The 25,444-nt window shown below is 50.5% G+C and overlaps 1 protein-coding gene across 1 annotated transcript in view; it reads left to right on the top strand.

The window, feature by feature from the left end:
* Positions 1-25,444, top strand: part of ndst1b (N-deacetylase/N-sulfotransferase (heparan glucosaminyl) 1b) — a 367,233-nt gene that overhangs the window by 292,176 nt on the left and 49,613 nt on the right. The window contains exons 7-8 of the mRNA XM_070877113.1: positions 14,670-14,852; positions 18,030-18,126. Coding sequence (XP_070733214.1) covers positions 14,670-14,852; positions 18,030-18,126 — 280 coding nt within the window. The remainder of the gene's footprint in view (positions 1-14,669; positions 14,853-18,029; positions 18,127-25,444) is intronic.

The following is a 25,444-nucleotide window of genomic DNA, read 5'->3' as shown; positions in this document are numbered from 1 at the left end:
TGTTCTTTTGCCAATCACCTTAACTCTGTGGTCTGTCCATTGCTCACCAACCCTTTATAACTGGAATTCGATAGGGGGAGAAATTCGTGTGGTTTGCGACACACGTTAGTGCCACAAGATCGCGCTAAAACGCCGTTATAGAATCACAGGATCACAGAACGGTTACAGCACAGAAGGAGGCCATTCGGCCCGTCGAACCCGTGCCGGCTCCCTGCAAGAGCACCTCAGCCAGTCCCACTCCACCCCCCGCCCTTTCCCCGTAGATGTGCTAATTATTTTCCTTCAGGTATTTATCCAACTCCATTTTGCAAGCCACGATTGAGTCTGCCTCCACCACTCTCTCAGGCCGTGCATTCCAGATCCTCACCACTCGCTGCGTAAAAACATTTTTCCTCATGTTTGGTTCTTTGGTTCTTCTGCCAATCGCCTTCAATCTGTGTCCTCTGGTTCTCCACCCTTCCACCAATGGGAGCAGTTTCTCTCGATCTCCTCTGTCCAGACCCCTCATGATTTTGAACACCTCGATCAAACCTCCTCTCAACCTACTCTGCTCCAAGGAGAACAACCCCAGCTTCTCCAGTCTATCCACGGAACTGAAGTCCCTCATCCCTGATAGCGTTGAGAGCATTCCGCATCGGTGTTGCGGGTAGCACTGCTGCTGCTAAACGTAGCTGTAAAATATCACTCAAGTCACATGAATTTGAATAACTAATGACCCTTGTGCCTGTCACAGTTGAATAGCTGTCATTGTGTGTGAGATGTGGGTGAGAGTGTTGCTCGGTAGAGATTGTTGGTGGGTGAGTGCTGGGGGTGTGGTGCATTGAGCAGTGTGTGAAGCTCGTGATACAGATGGTGGTCTGTGGCATTTGCTGAAACCTTCACTCACCCTGACCACCAGTGTGAGGTCATTGAACTTCTTCCTGCGCTGGGTGTGGGTCCTGGGGAGCACAGTGCTGCCCGTGACGTGGTGTGCCACCTCTCTCCACATAGTGCGGCAGATCTGTGGCGACGGTCTCCTCCCAGTTGTTGGGTACAGGACTGCCCGTCTTCTCTTAAATGGAGAAAAATTGCAAAGTGCTGCAGTACAGAGGGACCTGGGGGTCCTTGTGCATGAAACACAAAAGGTTAGTGTGCAGGTACTGCAAGTAATCAGGAAGGCAAATGGAATGTTGGCCTTTATTGCAAGGGGGATGGAGTATAAAAGTAGGGAAGTCCTGCTATAACCGTACAGGGTATTGGTGAGGCCATACCTAGAGTACTGCGTGCAGTTTTGCTCTCCGTATTTAAGGAAGGATATACTTGCAATGGAGGCAGTTCAGAGAAGGTTCACTCAGTTGATTCCAGAAATGAGGGGGTTGACTTATGAGGAAAGGTTGAGTAGGTTGGGCCTATACACATTGGAATTCAGAAGAATGAGAGATGATCTTATTGAAACTTATAAGATAATGAGGGGGCTCGACAAGGTGGATGCAGAGAGGATGTTTCCACTCATAGGGGAAACTAAAACTAGGGGACACAGTCTCAGAATAAGGGGCCGCCCATTTAAAACTGAGATGAGGAGGAATTTCTTCTTCTGAGGGTTGTAAATCTGTGGAATTCTCTGCCCCAGAGAGCTGTGAAGGCTGGGTCATTGAATATATTTAAGGCGGAGATAGACAGATCTTTGAGCGATAAGGGAGTCGAGGGTTATGGGGAGCGGGCGGGGAAGTGGAGCTGAGCCCATGATCGGATCAGCCATGTTCGTATTAAATGGCGGAGCAGGCTCGAGGGGCCAAATGACCGACTCCTGCTCCTATTTCTTATGTTCTCTCCACTGCTAAAACCAAAGCTTTGTCGGAAAGCCTCCGGGCTCTCGCCCTGGGGCAGCGATCTGCATCAGGATTTGTAAATAAGTGCTCCTTGTCCTCCTCCTTATGGGTGTTAGGGCGGCTGCCCACCTAACAGTGCTGCAGCATTAATGAACCTACCCTTTAAGTAGTGAATAAAGCGGGTGGCAATCAAGATTTGCCTTTAGACTGCCCCCGATATTGATTCGTCTTTGCAGTGTAATGCCAATGCACTTAGGTTTTTCGATAAGAATAATGAGGAGTGAGGACGAATTTTGCGTGCAGCCTAGACGATTTCCAACTGCCGTGACTCCACCATTTTTAGTCAAAACACGGCCCATTTCGTCACGCTGACGAATTTCTGGCCCGTTGAATTTACAGCACAGAAAGAGGCCATTCGCCCAACTGGTCCGTGCCGGTGTTTACGTTCCACACCAGCCTCCTCCCACCCTACTTGGAATCAGAGAATGGTTACAGCACAGAAGGAGGCCATTCGGCCTGGCAAGACCATGCCAGCTCTCTGCAAGAAGTTCCTCATCCCTGGAACCACCCCCGTAAATCTTTTCTGCACCCTCTCTAAGGCCGTCACACCCTTCCTAAAGTGCGGAGCCCAGAATTGGACATAATGGCCTGAGCCTTCCCAGCCCTGCTCTGACCCCCGCCTCCGTGTGAGTTTCTGACCTGTCAGGTCATCGTTCGGAGAGCAGACCTGACATCAAGCGGTGGGATAAGTAATTAGCGTCAATAAAAGGTACTTAAATGGTTGTTAACATGGTTGAAAGCAGGTACTTACAATTTTACCAACCTTTTGACGGATTTGCCATCCCTTGGGGAACATAATGGCTAAAGGGATCAAGGGGTATGGAGAGAAAGCAGGAATGGGGTACTGAAGTTGCATGATCAACCATGATCTTATTGAATGGTGGTGCAGGCTCGAAGGGCCGAATGGCCTACTCCTGCACCTATTTTCTATGTTTCTATGCTATATTCTCAGTGACTCTCCATTACTTTGGCTAGTTGACAGCTGCAGAAGTGGTATAAAAGCTACCATTTCACAGCTGTTCACTTTCCAATGTTCGAAGCTGAAGCCTTCAGGTTTTGGAAGAAACTTTTGCGCTCTATGCAGGTTGGAAGTGTTTGCAGTGAACTCTCTATTCACTGTCACCTCCTTAGACCAACCTCTCTCACCACTGACAGATCGCTTCTGTCATCTCAACTTCAGCTGCCATCTATTCCAGCAGCATCGGTGCCCTTGAAAAAAATCTCACCTTGGTCCTCAGAGTCCCACCACAATCAGCCCCAACACCAGCAGCAGCAACACCAACAACAACACCAACCTTCTCCACAATCGCCTGATGCTGCACAGGACACAGGGCATCAGCCCCTGATCACATTGCTGCCCGGGACGCCAGGGATGGTCTCACCATGGCCACATATACTTCACTTGACGCTGTACACACTGACTGCCACATGATGCACCAGGTTGGCACCAGCTCCATAAAGCATCCCTGCAATGCCCCAAACCGTTCCTTTCTCACTCAGCACCATTGCGGGGGGGTACCCCTTATGTCTCACCATTCACTGCAACTCCCTAAACCACTTCCAAAGTGCTCACAAATCTGCAAAGTCCTGAGAATAAAGATTTCAATGTTTGACAACACACCAAAATTAACGCGATATGAACATTGGCTAAAGTGCCTGCTCTTGTGTGTTAGTTGGTATGATTGGACAAGGAGGAGGGTGAGTGTGTGGGGTGGCTAGTGAGATGGGGAAGTGATAATGTCGATAGAGATAGAGAGAGAGATGGGGGGATGGGTGGAGGTGCGATGTCAGTTGGTGTGAGTGCAGAGTAGGGTCGGGAAGGCAGAGTGATGGGGATGTGATGAGTGGCACAGCAAGGTGAGTTTGAGTGTGGCTTTGCAGTAACGTTTCTTTGCACCACTGCAGCCTGGCTCCCCCTGACCAGACTCTTGCTTGTGCCCTCCTGTGCAATGTGCAACCCAGGCTGCGTTGGTGTCCTGGGGAGGTCCCTTCCGCCCATGGGAAGGGAAGAGAACCTCCCTGCGTGCTGTGAGTTCCTCCATAAGCACCTGGCGGGAGTGATGGGTGCGCCTGGGTGCAGCCGTGTCTCTCTGTGCCGTGATTATCAGTGTTTGCAGCACCTCAATGTCAAAGCCATTGCGGGCATGGTCCCTTTAAGGAAACCGGCTGATGACGCATCATCAAGTGATGTCATCAGACCCACTTCCTCTTAATTGGCCGGGAAGCCGCAGGGCGGACTTAACAAGCCCAATCATGGTAAGGTTTGGGGAAGGGAGAGTGGGCTCGAGTCGGGAGTGGGCTTGCCACACGCCACCATCCCCGGCCACATCGATCCCACCACGTGTGGCGAAATGGCAGCCTATACTCCAGTTGAGGCCAAACCAGTGTTTTATGAAGGTTCATCGTAACTTCCATCTCACACTGTCAGACATTACCTTCTATTTCCAATCCCCTCAACCACTCCCTGTGGCAGCGAGTTCCACATTCTCAGCACTCTCCAGGTAAAGAGGTTTCTTCTGAATTCCCCATTGGGTTTATTTTAAAATCACAAACTGTTTTGATAGAGTAAATCATCTTCCTAGGCGGTCCCTCGAAACGAGGATGACTTGCTTCCACGCTAAAAAGGGATGAGTTCTCTTAATGAAGGACCTAATATTCCAGATCCCGAACTACATTTGAAGGGTGGAAGATGCCTGTGTGTGGATTTTTTTAACGTGGGGTGACCGTTGCACACCAGCCACCACACGGGCTTGACAGAGCTAGGTCTCGGTCCAGTGGCAAGGGTTAACCAGGACGACTGGAGACCTGCTCTGCTGCACGGACCCAGTGCGCGCACACATATCGCACAGTGTGGGCTGGGCCCGTGCTGCCCCTGGGCCCCCTGGCCCCGAACTCGCGCCTCTCCTGGGCCCCGATCACGTCCCTCTACAATCTCTCGCCGCTCCTTCGCCCCGACCTCGCCGCTCCTGCTGTACCTGCCCACGATCCAATCAGCGACCTGGACCTTGCTGATGTCACTCTTCGCTGCCGTCACCCTCCTGCACCAGCTCGCACTGCTCCTTGAAGTCGTAGGCCTCCACGCTGTTATCGTAGGCCTCCACGCTGCCTGTGGCCATCGCTCGCCACTCCTTTTATGGCCCCGACCTGCCGCTGGTGTTCTCATCCTTCTTTGGCGTGGAAGCAAGTCATCCTCCTTTCGAGGGACCGCCTATGAAGACGATTTACTCTATCAAAACAGTTTGTAATTTTAAAATAAACCCAATGGGGAATTCAGGAGAAACCTCTTTACCCAGAGAGTGGTGAGAATGTGGAACTCACTGCCACAGGGAGGGGTTGAGGTGAATGGGAATGGAATGTAATTGCTGACAGGGTGAGATGGAAGTTATGAGAAATAGAGTAAATAAGGAGAAATTGTTTCCAGTGGCAGTCACTAATAAAATCAATAAGAAATTCAGGAGGGGTTTCTTTGCTCAATGGAAACACTTTCTCCTTATTTACTCTATCAAAATCGTTTATGATCTATCAAATCTCCTCTCCTCTTAATATTCTGAAGTCTCAAACTGAAGTCCCTCATCCCTGGTACCATTCCAGTAAACGCAATAGTCGATAAGTGGCGTATTATGTGTCTCGAGACTCCCAAAGCAAGCGCTCTACTCGGAACTCCTTCACGGCAAACGAGCCAAAGGTGGGCAGAGGAAACGTTACAAGGGACACCCTCAAAGCCTCCCTGATAAAGTGCAACATCTCCACCGACACCTGGGAGTCCCTGGCCAAAGGCCAGTCCGCCCTAAGTGGAGGAAGTGCATCCGGGAGGGCGCTGAGCACCTCGAGTCTCGTCGCCGAGAGCATGCAGAAACCAAGCGCAGGCAGCGGAAGGAGCGTGCGGCAAACTTGTCCCACCCACCTTTTCCCTCAACGACTATCTGTCCCACCTGTGACAGGGACTGTGGCTCTTGTACCGGACTGTTCAGCCACCGAAGGACTCATGTTAAGAGTGGAAGCAAGTCTTCCTCGATTCCGAGGGACTGCCTACGTTGATGATGATTGAGTCTCCATTGGAAATCAGAGACCAGTGCAGAATTATCAACGATTTACACCTCAGTCCCGCACAGATGGGCCGACAGACTGGTACAGAGAGATGTGATAGTGTGAGGAGCGGGGGTTGTTCGCTGTTTGTTCCAGGTGTGGCGGGGGAGCCTTGCAAGAAGGTCACGTTACCGTAGGCTGACAGTCAGTTATTCACACTTTATCCCAGCGACAGATTGGGAGATTTATATTGCGGTCTACATACAATGCTCCGGCAGTGAGTGCTTCTCAGCTTATTCCACGTGCAGATGGGGGAGACAGGCAGGGAGTTCTAATTGCGGCGCTCCCAGCAAGCAGCCACAGTTGCGGCTACAGATGGCGCCGTGCGGAGTGCGGGCTAATGATGGTGCTGGAGCAGGTTCACAGTTCGTGCCGCGTACTGCCGGAGGGAGATGGCAGAGCGAGGTCTGACTGCACTGCCTCCCAGCTTCACACCTTGTTCCGGGGACAGCTGGAGAAGCTGCATCAATCCCTCACCTTCTTCCCAGGATCGGGAAAATCTGCGCCTCGCTGACTGCTTTTGCAGATTTGTGGGAAAGAGTGTCGTTAGATCTTGAAACAAATCTCTGACAGAAAACGTCAAATTTGCACAGTTTGGCTATATTTTTAATCGTCTAAATTTGCCACTGATTTGAAGAACATGACTGCAAAATTTGTATTAAACAAAAATTGTATTTGTGTAGTGTATATCTGCCAGCGTGCAGGTACAGCAAGCAATATGTATAGTATCGTATTAGGCAGCCCCTCGCATCGAGGATGGCAAGGTTTTTTCTCCATCAGCTCCTTTCAAAATCCTAAAAATCTTAATCAAAGCAAGCAAGAAGAAAGGCAAAGGGCATGTTGTCCTTTATTGCAAGGGGGTTGGAGTCTAAGCATAATGAAGTCTTGCTGCAACTTTACAAGGGCCTTGGTGAGGCCACACCTGGAGTACTGAGCACAGTTCTGGTCTCCGTATCTAAGGAAGGATATACTTGCCTTGGAGACGGTGCAACACAGGATCACTGGACTGATCCCTGGGATGAGAGGGCTGTCTTATAATGAGAGATTGTGTAGATCGGGCCGATACGCTCTGGAGTTTAGAAGAACGAGAGGTGATCTCATTGAAACATACAAGATTCTAGGGAGGGGGATTGACAGGGTAGATGCAGGGAGGATGTTTCCCCCCGGGGCTGGGGAGTCTAGAACCAGGGGGTCACAGTCTCAGGATAAGGGGTCGGCCATTTAGGACTGAGATGAGGAGAAACTTCTTCACTCAGAGGGTGGTGAATCTTTGGAATTCTCTGCCCCAGAGGGCTGTGGAGGCTCAGTCGTTGAGAGCTGAGATAGATAGATTTTTGGAGCCTCAGGGAATCATGGGATATGGGGATCGGGCAGGAAAGTGGAGTTGAGGTCGAAGATCAGCCGTGATCTCATTGAATGGCGGAGCAGGCTCGAGGGGCCGAATGGTCGACTCCTGCTCCTAATTCTTATGTTCTTATGTTCCTCAATAATCAAGTTCCATATATTCCCTAGGAATGAGGTGTCAGCCTAGATTAGAGTGCTTGAATGCGTGGCCTTCTGAGTCGAGGCGAGAGTACTGCCATTGAGCCAAGTTGCCAAAGGTCAGAGATAATTTGTCCACGTGATGCTGGTTCAGTGTCAGGTGGCTGTCCATCGCTTTCCAGGGCTGGAGCTCGGGCTGGAAGCAAAGACCACGGTTGAGCAAGGTACGGGCATCCAACCATCTGCTGTGTGAGAGTTTTTAATGATTGTACACATCCTGCTAGTAACTGCGTGTGTGATTAATACCTCTCTCATAACTGGGGAGATTGTTCAGGAAACGCTGACATTGGTGCCGGTTAGAACACAGAAGATTAAGAGGTGTCAGCTGTGGCTCAGTGGGCAGCACTCTCGCCTCTGAGTCAGAAGGTTGTGGGTTTAAGTCCCACTCCAGCGACTTCAGCACAAAATCCAGGCTGACACTCCCAGTGCAGTACTGAGGGAGCGCCGCACTGTCAGAGGGGCAGTACCGAGGGAGCCCTGCACTGTTGGAGGGGCAGTACTGAGGGAGCCCTGCACTGTCGGAGGGGCAGTACCGAGGGAGCCCTGCACTGTCGGAGGGGCAGTACTGAGGGAGCCCTGCACTGTCAGAGGGGCAGTACCGAGGGAGCCCTGCACTGTCGGAGGGGCAGTACCGAGGGAGCCCTGCACTGTCGGAGGGGCAGTACCGAGGGAGCCCTGCACTGTTGGAGGGGCAGTACTGAGGGAGCCCTGCACTGTCAGAGGGGCAGCACTGAGGGAGCCCTGCACTGTCGGAGGGGCAGTACCGAGGGAGCCCTGCACTGTCGGAGGGGCAGTACCGAGGGAGCCCTGCACTGTCGGAGGGGCAGTACCGAGGGAGCCCTGCACTGTCGGAGGGGCAGTACCGAGGGAGCCCTGCACTGTCGGAGGGGCAGTACTGAGGGAGCCCTGCACTGTCGGAGGGGCAGTACTGAGGGAGTGCCGCACTGTCGGAGGGACAGTATTGAGGGAGCGCTGCACTGTCGGAGGTGCCTGTTTCGGATGAGACGTTAAACCGAGGCCCCCATCTTCTCTCTCAGGTGGAGGTAAAAGATCCCATGGCACTATTTCGAAGAAGAGCAGGGGAGTTATCCCTGGGGCCAATATTTATCCCTCAATCAACATCACTCCAAACAGATTATCCGGTCATTATCACATTGCAGTGTGTCGGAGCTTGCTGTGCGCAAATTGGCTGCCGCATTTCCCACAGTACAACAGTGACTGTGCTTCAAAAAGAACTTTGCCTGTAAAGCGCTATGAGACGTCCGATGGTCGTGAAAGGCGCTATATAAATGTAAATCTTGCTTTTTCTTTTCATTTGATAAGGATGATCAAAATTAAGAAGAAATGGGACAGAGTAGATGGAAATGGATTGTTTCCGCTGATGAAGGGGTGTGGAGCAAGTGGACCTGGGCATAAGATTAAATCTAAGAGATTTAGGACAGAGAGCAGGAGTAATTTTATTTAACTCAGAGTTGTGACTTGTCAGCACTGTTCCCGCCAATATCAAAGTTTTGCGCATGCGCGTTTTTTCCCATTTGAAAGCGGGTGGGCCGACTGAGTGGGACCTCCAGAGCGGAGCGCTGAGTTTAAGGGAGACACTGCTTGTGTCATCATCATAGGCTGTCCCTCGAAACGAGGATGACTTGCTTCCACGCCGAAAAACAGATGAGTTCACAGGTGTTTTGATGATATTCCAGATCCCGAACTACATGTTGAAGGGTGGAAGATGCCTGTGCGTGGATTTTTTTAACATGGGGTGACCGTTGCACACCAGCCACCACACGGGCTTGACAGAGCTAGGTCTTGGTCCAGTGGCAAGGGTTAACCAGGACGACTGGAGACCAGCTCTGCTGCACGGACCTAGTGCGCGCACATATCGCACAGTGTGGGCTGGGCCCGTGCTGCCCCTGGGGCCTCGCCTCTTCTGGGCCCCGAATTCACGCCTCTCCTGAGCCCCGATCACGTCCCTCTACAATCTCTCGCCCCTCCTTCACCCCGACCTCGCTGCTCCTGCTGTACCTGCCCGCGCTCCAGTCAGCCGTCACCCTCCCGCAGCAACACGCGCTGCTCCCTCCAATGGCCCCGGCCTGCTGATAGTCTTGCAGGCCGGGACCGCGACGATTTCATAGAGTCACTACGGCACACAGAAGGAAGCCGTTCGGCCCATCGAGTCCGCTCCGGCTCTCTGTCGAGCAATCCAGCTAGTCCCATTCCTCCTCCACCGCCCCCTTCCCCAGCCTGAGAGGCCGTGGAATTCGCTCCAGTGAATTAGTGACCCACGACAGTGAATACACCACAGCGTTGGTGACTCAAGCACAAACCTTGCCTGGATTTAACAATAGGTTGGACAGCTGCTTGATGGAAAGGGGAATAAAGGGATTATGACAACAGAGCAGGGACAGAGGGCTACAGCTCGTGGAGAGGATAAAGACCAACACGGATGAGCCAGGAAGCTCGCTTCCATTTTGTAATTTCTGTGTAATTGTACGGAATTACTTCAGAAAGCACAGAATCACAGAAACTTACAGCACGGAAGGAGGCCATTTCGCTCCATCGTGTCCGCACCGGCCGACCAAGAGCTATCCAGCCTAATCCCACTCTCCAGCTCTCGGTCCGTAACCCTGTAGCTTACGGCACTTCAAGTGCACATCCAAGTGCTTTTTAAATGTGGTGAGGGTTTCTGCCTCTACCATCCTTTCAGGCAGTGAGTTCCAGACCCCGACCGCCCTCTGGGTGAAAACATTTCCCCTCAAATCCCCTCTAAACCTCCCCCCAATTACTTTAAATCTATGCCCCCTGGTTGTTGACCCCTCTGCCAAGGGAAACAGGTCCTTCCTATCCACTCTATCCAGGCCCCTCATAATTTTATACACCTCAATCAGGTCTCCCCTCAGCCTCCTCTGTTCCAAAGAAAACAGACCCAGCACCTCCAATCTTTCCTCATAGCCAAAATTCTCCAGTCCAGGCAACATTCCTGTAAATCTCCTCTGCACCCTCTCCAGTGCAATCACATCTTTCCTGTAATGTGGTGACCAGATCTGCACGCAGTACTCCAGCTGCGGCCTAACCAGTGTTTTATACAGTTAAAGCATAGCCTCCTTGCTCTTATATTCCATGGCTTGACTAATAAAGGCAAGTATTCCATACTAATATCAGTTAATATCTTGGACTGGAACTACCGATACAGTGCGGCTGTGTTTAATGTAGGGAGCAGTCTTTAGACTTGAGAATTATTCAGAAAAAGTCACACAGATATCAGCTGTGGCTCAATGGGTAGCACTCTCTCCTGCCTCTGAGTCAGAAGGTTGTGGGTTCAAGTCCCACTTCATGGACTTGAGCACAAAAATCCAGGCTGACACTGCACTGTGGGAGGTGGCATTTTTCGGATGAAACGTCAAAACCGAGGCCTCGTCTGCTCTCTCAGGTAGATGTAAAAGATCCCATGGGCACTATATTGATGGCCTTCATAGCGAGACCATTTGAATATCGGAGCAGGGAGGTCTAACTGCAATTGTACAGGGCCTTGGTGAGGCCACACCTGGAATATTGTGTGTAGTTTTGGCCTTCTAATCTGAGGAAGGACATTCTTGCTTTGAGGGAGTGCAGCGAAGGTTCACCAGACTGATTCCAGGGATGGCAGGACTGACATATGAAGAAAGACTGGATCGGCTAGGCTTCTATACACTGGAATTTAGAAGAATGAGAGGGGATCTCATAGAAACATATAACATTCTGACGGGACTGGACAGATGCAGGAAGAATGTTCCCATTGTGGGGAAGTCCAGAACCAGGGGTCACAGTCTAATAATAAGGGGTAAGCCATTTAGGACCAAGATGAGGAGAAACTTCTTCACTCAGAGAGTTGTTAATCTGTATAATTCTCCACCACAGAAATTTGTTGAGGCCAGTTCGTTAGATATATTCAAAAGGGAGTTAGATGTGGCCCTTACGGCTAAAGGGATCAAGGGGTATGGAGAGAAAGCAGGAAATGGATACTGAAGTTGCATGATCAGCCATGATCATATTGAACAGTGGTGCAGGCTCAAAGGGCCGAATGGCCTACTCCTGCACCTATTTTCTATGTTTCTAAGAAGAGCAGGGGAGTTAATCCAGGTGTCCTGGGGCCAATATTTATCCCTCAACCAACATCACTACAACAGATTATCTGGTCATTATCACATTGCTGTGTGTGGGAGCTTGCTGTGCACAAATTGGCCGCCGCATTTCCCACATTACAACAGTGACTACACTCCAAAAGTATTTCATTGGCTGTAAAGCGCTTTGAGACCTTTGGTGGTTGTGAAAGGCGCTATAGAAATGTAAGTCTTTCTTTTGATTGAGCTCAAATGTTGTCAAGCAGTTAAATCCCTCACTTGCCGTTGCTTCGGGAAAGTGTCAACTGTTGGAAGAGGTCACAACTTTCTTTTTTCCAGTTGCCAGTTTAAATTTGCTGTGGTCCCTAACACACATTTCTTCATTCCCTGAGGATTGTCAGCTGTCAGTATAACTCCTCATAAGGTAGGTAGTGTTCCGAAGCTTTACCCTGACCTCAGTACGGTCTCCCAACTGCACTGTGTGAGCGACGGGGAAAAGAAGCTGAGAATCCCACATTCCTGGCTGAGAATCCCACATTCCTGGCGGCCTGTGGTGGGGCGGGGGGCGAGGTGGGGGGGTTAATGCAGCATAAACCTGCTCCTCCTCTCTGTCAGTTGTGGTAACAGCTCATCAGGAATCACCACAGTTAGCTACTTCGGAACAAAAGTGCCTTCAGCTCAGTGTTTATTTTTGTAAATGCCAGATTGACCCCCTTTCTCACTTTTATTCCGGCGTTCGCTAGTTCTGAGGCATGTACGTGGGACTGGGACCCAGGGCAGAGTCATAGAATCACGTGAATCATAGAATGATACGTCACAGAAGAAGAACATTTGGCCCAAGAGTTAATTAATCCCCTCCCACTCCAGCCCACTGCCCTTTCCCCAAAGCCCTGCAAATTTTTCATGTATTTCTCCAATCCCCGTTTGAAAGTTACTATTAAATCTGCTCCCACCGCCCTTTCAGGCAGCGCGTTCCAGATCATAACATATTGCTGCGTAAAAACATTCTCCCCATCGCCCCTCCTGGTTCTCCCTCCTGGTAATTCATGGATTCTTTGCTTAAGAATTCATAGCAACACATTGCTATTAAGAACTAGTTGGTTTATTAGCAAAGGTTTAACAATCACACAGCACATTACCGGTTCATCCACCAGGCTCACAACCACCTGCCTCATCGTGGATCCCCCAAATCCAACTGGCTGGGGTTTTATTGAGTCTTGTGAATATCACGTGACTGGCTAAGCCACTCCGAACTCAACATCTCTACCAACCTGTGAGCATACTCACCGGTGCGTACATTACACCCGCCAACTATCTTAAACCTGTGTCCTCTGGTTACTGGCCCTCCTGCTACTGCAAACAGTTTGATCTTATTTACTCCCATATGTTTTTGTCGGCCTCTATAAGTTCTCCCCTTAACCTCCCCTGCTCTAAGGAGAACAACCCCAGCTTCTGCAGTCCATCCACAAAACTGAAGTCCCTCATCCCTTGAACCATTCTCGTAAATTTCCTCTGCACCCTCTCCAAGTCTGCCGTTAGTGCTCCCAGGAGGACAGACGCACCAATGTCAGCGTCCTCGACCAGGCCAACATCCCCAGCATTGAAGCACTGACCACACTCGATCAGCTCCGCTGGGCGGGCCACATTGTCCGCATGCCCCAGACACGAGACTCCCAAAGCAAGCGCTCTACTCGGAACTCCTTCACGGCAAACGAGCCAAAGGTGGGCAGAGGAAACGTTACAAGGACACCCTCAAAGCCTCCCTGATAAAGTGCAACATCCCCAACCGACACCTGGGAGTCCCTGGCCAAAGACCAGTCCGCCCTAAGTGGAGGAAGAGCATCCGGGAGGACGCTGAGCACCTCGAGTCTTGTCGCCGAGAGCATGCAGAAATCAAGCGCAGGCAACGGAAGGAGCGTGCGGCAAACCAGTCCCACCCACCCATTCCTTCAACCACTGTCTGTCCCACCTGTGACAGAGACTGTAATTCTCATATTGGACTGTTCAGCCACCTGAGAACTCACTTTTAGAGTGGAAGCAAGTCTTCCTCGATTCCGAGCGGCTGCCTACGATGGTAGCGCCCCCGGGCTTGAGGCCGCTAACGACGTCCGGAGATGGTGATGTCATGGCTGTGCGCAGCACGCCGGATCCTATACTGGGTATCGGCCTCTGATGCTGCGGTGGGTGATGACGGCATCAGGGGGCGCATACCAGGCAGCCGGCCGCTAGCGGGGCGACACTTAACGGGGAGGTTGGCCGGCTGCTGCGGAATAAAATCTCCCGAATTCCTTTCCGCCCCGGCGCCGCATTGGCCGCGGGATCGGGGTTGGCCGCGGGATCGGGGCGGTGATCGCTCTGCTCGAGCGGCGGGCTGAACACGCGACACCCTGCGCCCCCGCCCCCCACCCCCCGGTGACCCGGGTCGGAGGGTGCCCCCTACGCAGCGGGGATAGAGGGAGGGAGGGATGAGGGTTCGAGAGATGGGGTGGACAAGGGTGTGTGGGGGAGGCAGAGCCCCTCCTACCCGGCAGCGCGAGGCGTCCCAACGCGCAGCACTGCGCCCCGCCCCCGCCTCCGCCCCAGGAAGGAAGGCACGGTTCAGCGCTCCAATCCCTTTCGGGGGGGGGCAGTCACCCCAATTTATTGCAAGGGTTGAGACTTCCGCGCCCGGCGGGTATGACCGCCCCTGGATCTCTCGGCCTATGCCCCAATTTCTCAAGCGTAGGCTTTATTGACGGCCTTCTCGACCTGTCCTGATAAACTATTTGAATAGCTGCTTCGCCACCCCACCAAATAACGCCCCCCCAACTGCAACCTCACCCCTCCCTGCCCCACACCCCCCCCCCTGTCCACCCCATCTCTCTAACCCTCATCCCTCCCTCCCTCTATCCCCGCACCCTCACCCCTCCCGCCCCCACACACCCCCTCTGTCCACCCATCTCTCTAACCCTCATCCCTCCCTCCCTCTATCCCCGCACCCACCCCCCCCTCACCCCTCCCTCCCCTCCCCCCCCGGGCGATCGCCACTCCCCTTGTACAGCTGTGTCATGCTGACCATCTCCTCCCGTCCATCCTTCAGATCAGTATCTTTATGACACACCTGTCTAACTACGGCAACGACCGCCTGGGCCTCTACACCTTCAAGAACCTGATCAGCTTCGTGCAGTGCTGGACCAACCTGAAGCTGCAGACCCTCCCTCCTGTCCAACTCGCTCAGAGATACTTCCAGCTCTTCCCCGAGGAGACGGATCCCTTCTGGCAGGTGAGTCATCGCTGCCCGGGAAACGGGACAACTCGTCAATGGAATCGTTGTGTGTGGGGGGGCGGGGGGAGGAGTGAAAATATCTTAATTTTGCAGACGAGCGATAATTCACTTGAGAAGATTGTTTCTGTACCAGTTGATGTCCCTGCTTCACTCTCCTCCTGAAAGCTGCCGGCCCCGGCATCCTCCACTTCCACAGGCCCCTCCTTCAAAGTATTGTTCTAATCTCCTCCAGCCCTACACCCCTCCCTACCTCTCTAACCTCCTCCAGCCCCTACACCCCTCCCTATCTCTGTAACCTCCTTCAGCCCCTACACCCCTCCCTATCTCTGTAACCACCTCCAGCCCCTGCACCCCTCCCTATCTCTGTAACCCTCCTCCAGCCCTACAGCCCTCCCTATCTCTGTAACCTCCTCCAGCCCTACACCTCTCCCTACCTCTCTAACCTCCTCGATCCCGACACCCCTCCCTACCTCTGTAACCTCCTCCAGCCCTACACCCCTCCCTATCTCTGTAACCTCCTCCAGCCCTACACCCCTCCCTATCTCTGTAACCTTCTCCAGCCCTACACCCCTCCCTATCTCTGTAACCTCCTCGACCCTATAGCCCTCCCTATCTCTGTAACCTCCTCCAGCCCCTACACCCCTCCCTATCTCTGTAACCTCCTTCAGCCCTTACACCCCTCCCTATCTCTGTAACCACCTCCAGCCCCTGCACCCCTCCCTACCTCTGTAACCTCCTCCAGCCTCTACACCCCTTCCTATCTCTGTAACCACCTCCAGCCCCTGCACCCCTCCCTATCTCTGTAACCATCTTCCAGCCCTACACCACTCCCTATCTCGTAACCTCCTCCAGCCCCTACAGCCTTCCCTATCCCTGTAACCTCCTCGAGCCCTACACCCCTCCCTATCTCGTAACCACCTCCAGCCCCTACAGCCCTCCCTATCTCTGTAACCTCCTACAGCCCTACACCTCGCCCTATCTCTGTAACCTCCTCCAGCCCCTACACCCCTCCCTATTCCTGTCATGTCCTCCAGCCCCTACACCCCTCCCTATTCCTGTCATGTCCTCCAGCCCCTACAACCCTCCCTATCGCTGTAACCTCCTCCAGTTGCTACAACTCTCCCTATCTCTGTAACCTCCTCCAGCCCCTACAACCCTCACTATCTCTGTAACCTCCTCCAGCCCCGACAATCCTCACTATCTCTGTAACCCCCTCCAGCCTCTACAGCCCTCCCTATCTCTGTAACCTCCTCCAGCCCTCAGCCCTCACCCCTCCCTATCTCTGTACCCTCCTCCAGCCCCGACAACCCTCACTATCTCTGTAACCCCCTACAGCCCTCCCTATCTCTGTAACCTCCTCCAGCCCTCAGCCCTACAACCCTCACTATCTCTGTAACCTCCTCCAGCCCTCACCCCTCCCTATCTCTGTAACCCCCTCCAGCCCCTGCAGCCCTCCCTATCTCTGTAACCCCCTCCAGCCCTCACCCCTCCCTATCTCTGTAACCCCCTCCAGCCCTACAGCCCTCCCTATCCCTGTAACCTCCTCCAGCCCCTGCACCCCTCCCTATCTCTGTAACCTCCTCCAGCCCTCACCCTTCCCTATCTCTGTACCCTCCTCCAGCCCTACAACACTCCGAGATCGTTGTGCTCTTCCAATTCTAGCCTCTTGCTCATCACCGAATTTAATCACTCCAGTGCAGAACCAATGGGTCAAGTGGCCCCCTTTTGTGCTGCACTATTCTATGATTCTATGTGAGGTGAATTACTTCGACCTAACATCGCCCGTCTCCGCCCATGCCTCAGCTCATCCGTTGCTGAAGCCCTCATCGTGCCTTTGTTACCTCTAGACTTGAGCTATTCCAACACACTCCTGGATGGCCTCCCACATTATACCTTACGTACACTAGAGATGATCCAAAACTCGGCAGCCCGTGCCCTAACTCGCACCAAGTCCCGCTCACCCATCACCCCCTGTGCTCGCTGACCTACGTTGGCTCCTGGTTAAGGAATGCCTCGATTTCAAAATTCTAATCCTTGTTTACAAATCCCTCCATGGCCCTCGCCCCTCTCTATCTCTCTAATCTCCTCCAGCCCCACAACCCCCCCGAGATGTCTGCGCTCCTCTAATTCTGCCCTCCTGAGCATCCCTGATTATAATCGCTCCACCATCGGTGGCCGTGCCTTCAGCTGCCTGGGCCCCAAGCTCTGGAACTCCCTCCCTAAACCTCTCCGCCTCTCTACCTCTCTTTCCTCCTTTAGGATGCTCCTTAAAACCTCTGTCTGTTACCCAGATTTTGGCCATCTGGCCCTGCTTTCTCCTTATGTGGCTCGGTGTCAAATTTTCTTTGACAACACTGCTTTGAAGCGCCTTGGGATATTTCACTTCATTAAAGACACTATATAAAAGCTGTTATTGTCTCTGTTGATGGGTTGAAAGCTGGATGAGTCACTTTGTATATGGTTACATCATAAGAACATAAGAAATAGGAGCAGGAGTAGGCCATACGGCCCCTCGAGCCTGCTCCGCCATTCAATAGGATCATGGCTGATCCGATCTTGGACTCAGCTCCACTTCTCCGCCCGCTCCCCATAACCCTTTACTCCTTCATCGCTCAAAAATCTGTCTATCTCCACCTTAAATATATTCAATGACCCAGCCTCCACAGCTCTCTGGGGCAGAGAATTCCACAGATTCACGACCCTCTGAGAGAAGAAATTCCTCCTCGTACCCATTTTAAATAGGCGACCCTTTATTCTGAAACTATGCCCCCTAGTTCTAGATTCCCCCAGGAGGGGAAACATCCTCTCTGCATCCACCCTGTCAATGGTTCATCATACTCGGTGGCTACTGCAACTCAGTCTGCCCCTGTCTCCCACTCTCCGATGCTGAACTTTACATTGTCACCGCTCTTTCTCCAACATCTGGCCCCCCTCTCCCCCTCTCTCCAGCGGCTGGCCTCCTCCCACTCCGTATCACTGATGCAAAGCAGAGAACAGTCAGCCTGGATCAAAATCCAATGACTCCCCGTCTGGGGAGCCACAGTGACTGACTGGGCATTTAATACATTGGGTGACGGATGCTTTTATCATCCAGTTTTTTTGGGGGGGCTAGAAAGCAGGTTTGATTTCCTTCCTCACAGGGTGTTTATCAGTGTTGTATCTGCTCTTTTTCAGGATCCTTGCGAAGATCGGAGGCACAAAGATATCTGGTCAAAAGAAAAAACATGTGATAGACTTCCAAAACTTCTCATTATTGGCCCTCAGAAGTCAGGTAAGCGTATAAATCCCAAGGTCCAGGCATTTTACATTTACATTTTTTCTTTCCTGAGTTTGATACAGATTATTATATTTTCTCCTTGCACCACATTTGCAGATGAGGAGGTTAAGAAGGCATACGGAATACTTGCCTTTATTAGCCTTTCTTTCTTTGTTTTTTGTTTAATTGAAAAAAGGGCTGCTTTTGATCAATTGCCAGTAAGTGGGGAGTTTCCGCTCTTGGCTGAGTGGGCTAAGTGACGATGGCTGTACACGATCGGGCCTCTGTGACAGCTGCTGGCAGCTGGATTCCTCCAGCAGGACCAGTGCGTTTTATTAGCAAATGTCAAAACTGGGCACCAGCTCTCCGCAACTGTGTGATCCTCCCTTCCCCAGCTGTTCCTGGAATTCTGGCAACTACAGATGTGAAAAACAGACACGTCGATCGGCACGGATTGCTACCACTGCCACCCTGCTCATGGTGCCACTTTGTGCCAATTAAAGGCACCGAACGGTAGCTGTTGTCCGTGACAATTGGTATTCACTCCTTTGTGGCTGTCCTCCCATTCAAAGTAAAGTGCACAAAAATCTGGCAGATGGAGTACAATCTGGGAAAGTGTGAGGTTATCCACTTTGGTAGGAAGTATAAAAAAAGCTAATTATTATTTAAATGGGGAGAGTTTACAAAGTGCTGCGATACAGAGGGATCTGGGGGTCCTTGTACATGAAATGCAAAAAAGTTAGTATGCAGGTGCAGCAAGTGATAGAAACATAGAAACATAGAAAATAGGTGCAGGAGTAGGCCATTCGGCCCTTCGAGCCTACACCACCATTCAATGAGTTCATGGCTGAACATTCAACCTCAGTACCCCATTCCTGCTTTCTCACCATACCCCTTGATCCCCCTAGTAGTAAGGACCTCATCTAACTCCTTTTTGAATATATTTAGTGAATTGGCCTCAACAACTTTCTGTGGTAGAGAATTCCACAGGTTCACCACTCTCTGGGTGAAGAAGTTCCTCCGCATCTCGGTCCTAAATGGCTTACCCCTTATCCTTAGACTGTGACCTCTGGTTCTGGACTTCCCCAACATTGGGAACATTCTTCCTGCATCTAACCTGTCTAACCCCGTCAGAATTTTAAATGTTTCTATGAGGTCCCCTCTCATTCTTCTGAACTCCAGTGAATACAAGCCCAGTTGATCCAGTCTTTCTTGATAGGTCAGTCCCGCCATCCCGGGAATCAGTCTGGTGAACCTTCGCTGCACTCCCTCAATAGCAAGAATGTCCTTCCTCAGGTTAGGAGACCAAAACTGTACACAATACTCCAGGTGTGGCCTCACCAATGCCCTGTACAACTGTAGCAACACCTCCCTGCCCCTGTACTCAAATCCCCTAGCTATGAAGGCCAACATGCCATTTGCTTTCTTAACCGCCTGCTGTACCTGCATGCCAACCTTCAATGACTGATGTACCACGACACCCAGGTCTCTTTGCACCTCCCCTTTTCCTAATCTGTCACCATTCAGATAATAGTCTGTCTCTCTGTTTTTACCACCAAAGTGGATAACCTCACATTTATCCACATTATACTTCATCTGCCAAGCAAGGCCAATGGAATGATGGCCGTTATTGCAAGGGGGATGGAGTATAAATGTAGGGAAGTCCTGCTACAACTGTACAGGATATTGGTGAGACCACACCTGGAGTGCTGCGTTCAGTTTTGGTCTCCGTATTTAAGAAAGGATATACTTGCATTGGAGGCAGTTCAGAGAAGGTTCACTCGGTTGATTCCTGAGATGAAGTGGTTGTCTTATGAAGAAAGGTTGAGCAGGTTGGGCCGATACTCATAGAAACATAGAAACTGTTATATATGTAAACTTGTATTTGCTCTGTACAGCCACCAGAGGGCTCATCCCCTGGAGTCCCAAGGGATCCCATAATCCCTTGGGAGCACAGGTATTTAAGGAGGCCTCACAGGTTGGAGCGGCACTCTGGAGACCTGCAATAAAAAACTACGGTCACACTTTACCTTGAGCTCAAAGTGTTCAATCTGACTCTTTCTCCATACACAACAGAAACATAGAAAATAGGTGCAGGAGTAGGCCATTCGGCCCTTTGAGCCTGTACCACCATTCAATATGATCATGGCTGATCATTCACCTCAGTAACCCTTTCCTGCTTTCTCTCCGTACCCTTGATCCTTTTAGCCGTAAGGGCCATATCTAACTCCCTTTTAAATACATCGAATGAACTGGCATCAACAACACTCTGTGGTAGAGAATTCCACGGGTTCACAACTCTCTGAGTGAAGAAGTTTCTCCTCATCTCGGTCCTAAATGGCTTACACCTTATCCTTAGACTGTGACTCCTGGTTCTGGACTTCCCCAATATCGGGAACATTCTTCCTGCATCTAACTTGTCCAGTCCCATCAGAATTTTATATGTTTCTATGAGATCCCCTCTCATTCTTCTAAACTCCAGTGAATATAGGCCTAGTCGATCCAGTCTCTACTCATATGTCAGACCTGCCATCCCGGGAATCAGTCTGGTGAACCTTGGCTGCACTCCCTCAATAGCAAGAACGTCCTTCCTCAGATTAGGAGACCAAAACTGAACACAATATTACAGGTGAGGCTTCACTAAGGCCCTGTACAACTGCAGTAAGACTTCCCTGCTCCTATACTCAAATCCCCTAGCTATGAAGGCCAACATACCATTTGCCTTCTTCACCACCTGCTGTACCTGCATGCCAATTTTCAATGACTGATGCACCATGACACACAGGTCTCGTTGCACCTCCCCTTTTCCTAAGCTGTCGCCATTCAGATAATATTCCGCCTTTCTGTTTTTCCCACCAAAGTGGATAACCTCACATTTATCCACATTTTACTGCATCTGCCATGCATTTGCCCACTCACCGAACCAGTCCAAGTCACCCTGCAGCCTCTTAGCATCCTCCTCACAGCTCACACCACCACCCAGCTTAGTGTCATCTGCAAACTTGGAGATATTACACTCAATTCCTTCATCTAAATCATTAATATATATTGTAAAGAGCTGGGGTCCCAGCACTGAGCCCTGCGGCACCCCACTAGTCACTGCCTGCCATTCTGAAAAGGACCCGTTTATCCCGACTCTCTGCTTCCTGTCTGCCAACCAATTCTCTATCCATGTCAATACATTACCCCCAATTCCATGTGCTTTAATTTTGCACACCAATCTTTTGTGATGGCCTTGTCAAAAGCCTTTTGAAAGTCCAAATACACCACATCCACTGGTTCCCACTTGTCCACTCTACTCGATACATCCTCAAAAAATTCGAGAAGATTTGTCAAGCATGATTTCCCTTTCATAAATCCATGCTGACTTGGACCGATCCTGTCACTGCTTTCCAAATGCGCTGCTATTTCATCTTTAATAATTGATTCCAACATTTGCCCCACTACTGATGTCAGGCTAACCGGTCTATAATTACCCGCTTTCTCTCTCCCTCACTTTTTAAAAAGTGGTGTTACATTAGCTACCCTCCAGTCCATAGGAACCGATCCAGAGTCGATAGACTGTTGGAAAATGATCACCAATGCATCCACTATTTCTTGGGCCACTTCCTTAAGTACTCTGGGATGCAGACTATCAGGCCCCGGGGATTTATCGGCCTTCAATCCCATCAATTTCCCTAACACAATTTCCCGACTAATAAGGATATCCTTCAGTTCCTCCTTCTCACTAGACCCACTGTCTCCTAGTATTCCCGGAAGGTTATTTGTGTCTTCCTTCGTGAAGACAGAACCAAAGTATTTGTTCAATTGGTCTGTCATTTCTTTGTTCCCCATTATAAATTCACCTGATTCTGACTGCAAGGGACCTACGTTTGTCTTCACTAATCTTTTTCTCTTCACATATCTATAGAAGCTTTTGCAGTCAGTTTTTATGTTCCCTGCAAGCTTCCTCTCGTACTCTATTTTCCCCCTCCTAATTAAACCCTTTGTCCTCCTCTGCTGAATTCTAAATTTCTCCCAGTCCTCAGGTTTGCTGCTTTTTCTGGCCAATTTATATGCCTCTTCCTGGATATAACACTATCCCTAATTTCCCTTGTTAGCCACGGTTGAGCCACCTTCCCCGTTTTATTTTTACTCCAGACAGGGATGTACAATTGTTGAAATTCATCCATGTGATCCTTAAATGTCAACCCTTTAAGTATCATTCGCCAGTCTATTGTAGCCATTCACGTCTCATACCATCAAAGTTACCTTTCCTTAAGTTCAGGACCCTAGTCTCTGAATTAACTGCATCACTCTCCATCTTAATAAAGAATTCTACCATATTATGGTCACTCTTCCCCAAGGGGCCTCGCACAACAAGATTGCTAATTAGTCCTTTCTCATTCCACATCACCCAGTCTAGGATGGCCAGCCCTCTAGTTGGTTCCTCGACATATTGGTCTAGAAAGCCATCCCTAATACACTCCAGGAAATCCTCCTCCAGTTTGGTTCACCCAATTTATATGTAGATGAAAGTTGCCCATGATAACTGCTGTACCTTTATTGCACGCATCTCTATTTTCTTGTTTGATGCTGTCCCCAACCTCACTACTGTTGTTTGGTGGTCTGTACACAACTCCCACTAGCGTTTTCTATTCTTTGGTATTCCACAGCTCCACCCATACAGAATCCACATCATCCAAGCTAATGTCCTTCCTTACTGTTGTGTTAATTTCCTCTTTAACCAGCAACGCTACCCTACCTCCTTTTCTTTTCTGTCTATCCTTCTTGAATGTTGAATACGCCTGGATGTTGAATTCCCAGCCTTGGTCACCCTGGAGCCATGTTTCCGTAATCCGAATTATATCATGTTCGTTAATAACTGCCTGCGCAGTTAATTCGTCCACCTTATTATGAATACTCCTCGCATTGAGGCACAACCTTCAGGCTTGTCTTTTTAACACACTTTGTCCCTTTTAGAATTTTGATGTAATGTGGCCCTTTTTAAATTTTGCCTTGGGTTTCTCTGCCCTCCACTTTTCCTCTTTCTATCTTTTGCTTCTGCCCCCATTTTATTTCCCTCTGTCTCCCTGCATAGATTCCCATCCCCCTGCCATATTAGTTTACCGCCTCCCCAACAGCACTAGCAAACACTCCCCTCGGACATTGGTCCCGGTCCTGCCCAGGTGCAGACCGTCCGGTTTGTTCTGGTCCCACCTCCCCCAGAACCGGTTCCAATGTCCCAGGAATTTGAATCCCTCCCTCCTGCACCACTCCTCAAGCCACGTATTCATCTGAGCTATCCTGCGATTCCTACTCTGACTAGTACCTGGCACTGGTAGCAATCCTGAGATTATTACCTTTGAGGTCCTACTTTTTAATTTAGCTCCTAGCTCCCTAAATTCAGCTTGCAGGACCTCATCCTGTTTTTTACCTATATCATTGGTACCTATATGCACCATGACAGCTGGCTGTTCACCCTCTCCCTCCAAAATATCCTGCAGCCGCGCCGAGACATCCTTGACCCTTGCACCAGGGAGGCAACATACCATCCTGGAGTCTCGGTTGTGGCCGCAGAAACGTCTATCTATTCCCCTTACAATAGAATCCGCTACCACTATAGCTCTCCCACTCTTTTTCCTGCCCTCCTGTGCAGCAGAGCTACACACGGTGCCATGAACTTGGCTGCTGCTGCCCTCCCCTGATGAGCCATCTCCCCCAACAGCACCCAAGGTGGTGTATCTGTTTTTGAGGGGGATGACTGTAGGGGACCCCTGCACTACCTTCCTTCCATTGCTCTGCCTGATGGCCACCCATTCGCTATCTGCCTGAGTAATTTTTGCCTGCAGTGTGACCAAGTCACTAAACGTGCTATTCACGACATCCTCAGCATCGTGGATGCTCCAGAGTGAATCCATGCGCTGCTCCAGTGCTGCAATGCGGTCTGTCAGGAGCTGCTGCTGGATACACTTCCTGCACGTTTAGTCGTCAGGGATACTGGAAACGTCCCTGATTTTCCACACAGCTCAGGAGGAGCATGACACGGGTCTGGGTTCTCCTGCCATGACTTAACCTTTAGATTAACTTAATTTGGCAACAATGTCAAAGGTTACCTACTGATAAGGAAATAAAGAAGACTGAGAGGCGATCTTATTGAAAAGTATAAGATTCTGAGGGGGTTTGATAGAGTAGATGCAGGAAGGATGTTTCCACTCGAGGGGAAATCTTGAATGAGGTGGCATAGTTTCAGAATAAAGGGCCGCCCATTTAAAACGGAGATGAGGAGGAATTTCTTCTCTCAGAGGATCGTGAATCTTTGGAATTCTCTGCCCCAGAGAGACTGGGTCATTAAATATATTTAAGGCGGAGATAGATTTTTGAATGATAAGGGAGTCGAGGGTTATGGGGAGCGGGCGGGGAAGTGGAGCTGAGCCCAAGATCAGATCAGCCATGATCTTATTAAATGACGGAGCAGGCTCGAGGGGCCGAATGGCCGACTCCTGCTCCTATTTCTTATGTTCAAATCAATAAGTAAACTCAACAGGAATTCAAATTTAAGGGCAGATTTTCTGCTTGCTGGCATTGGATACCCCCCAGCTTGTGATGTTCCATCTCTCAGTTTCAGTGAATGGGAAATCGCAAACACCCAGCCTGCACAGAAAGTTACCATGCAGGTACAGCAAGCGATAAGGAAGGCAAATGGCATGTTGCCTTTATTGCAAGGGGGTTGAAGTATAAGAGTAAGGAAGTTCTACTACAACTGTACAGGGCCTTGGTGAGACCACATCTGGAGTACTGCGCACAGTTTTGGTCTCCTTATCTAAGGAAAGATATACTTGCCTTGGAGGCAGTTCAGAGAAGGTTCACTCGACCGCTTCCTGGGATGAGAGGGTTGTCTTATGATGAGAGATTGAGTAGATTGGGCCCATACTCTCTGGAGTTTAGAAGAATGAGAGGTGATCTCATTGAATCATACAAGATTCTGAGGTGGATTGACAGGGTAGATGCAGAGAGGATGTTTCCCCCGGGCTGGGAGTCTAGAACCAGGGGGCACAGTCTCAGGATAAGGGGTTGGCCATTTAGGACTGAGATGAGGAGGAATTTCTTCACTCAGAGGGTGGTGAATCTTTGGAGTTCTCTGCCCCAGAGGGCTGTGGACGCTGAGTCTCTGAATATATTCAAGGCTGAGATCGATAGATTTTTGGACTCTCGGGGAATCGAGGGATATGGAAATCGGGCGGGAAAGTGGAGTTGAGGTCGAAGATCAGCCATGATCTTATTGAATGGCGGAGCAGGCTCGAGGGGCCGAATGGCCGACTCCTGCTCCTATTTCTTATGTTCTTAAGAGTGT

Source organism: Pristiophorus japonicus, chromosome 4 (genome assembly GCF_044704955.1).
Source record: "Pristiophorus japonicus isolate sPriJap1 chromosome 4, sPriJap1.hap1, whole genome shotgun sequence".
NCBI lineage: Eukaryota > Metazoa > Chordata > Chondrichthyes > Pristiophoridae > Pristiophorus > Pristiophorus japonicus.
Note: the sequence above shows the minus strand (reverse complement) of the source record. Positions and strands in the feature narration are given on the sequence as shown.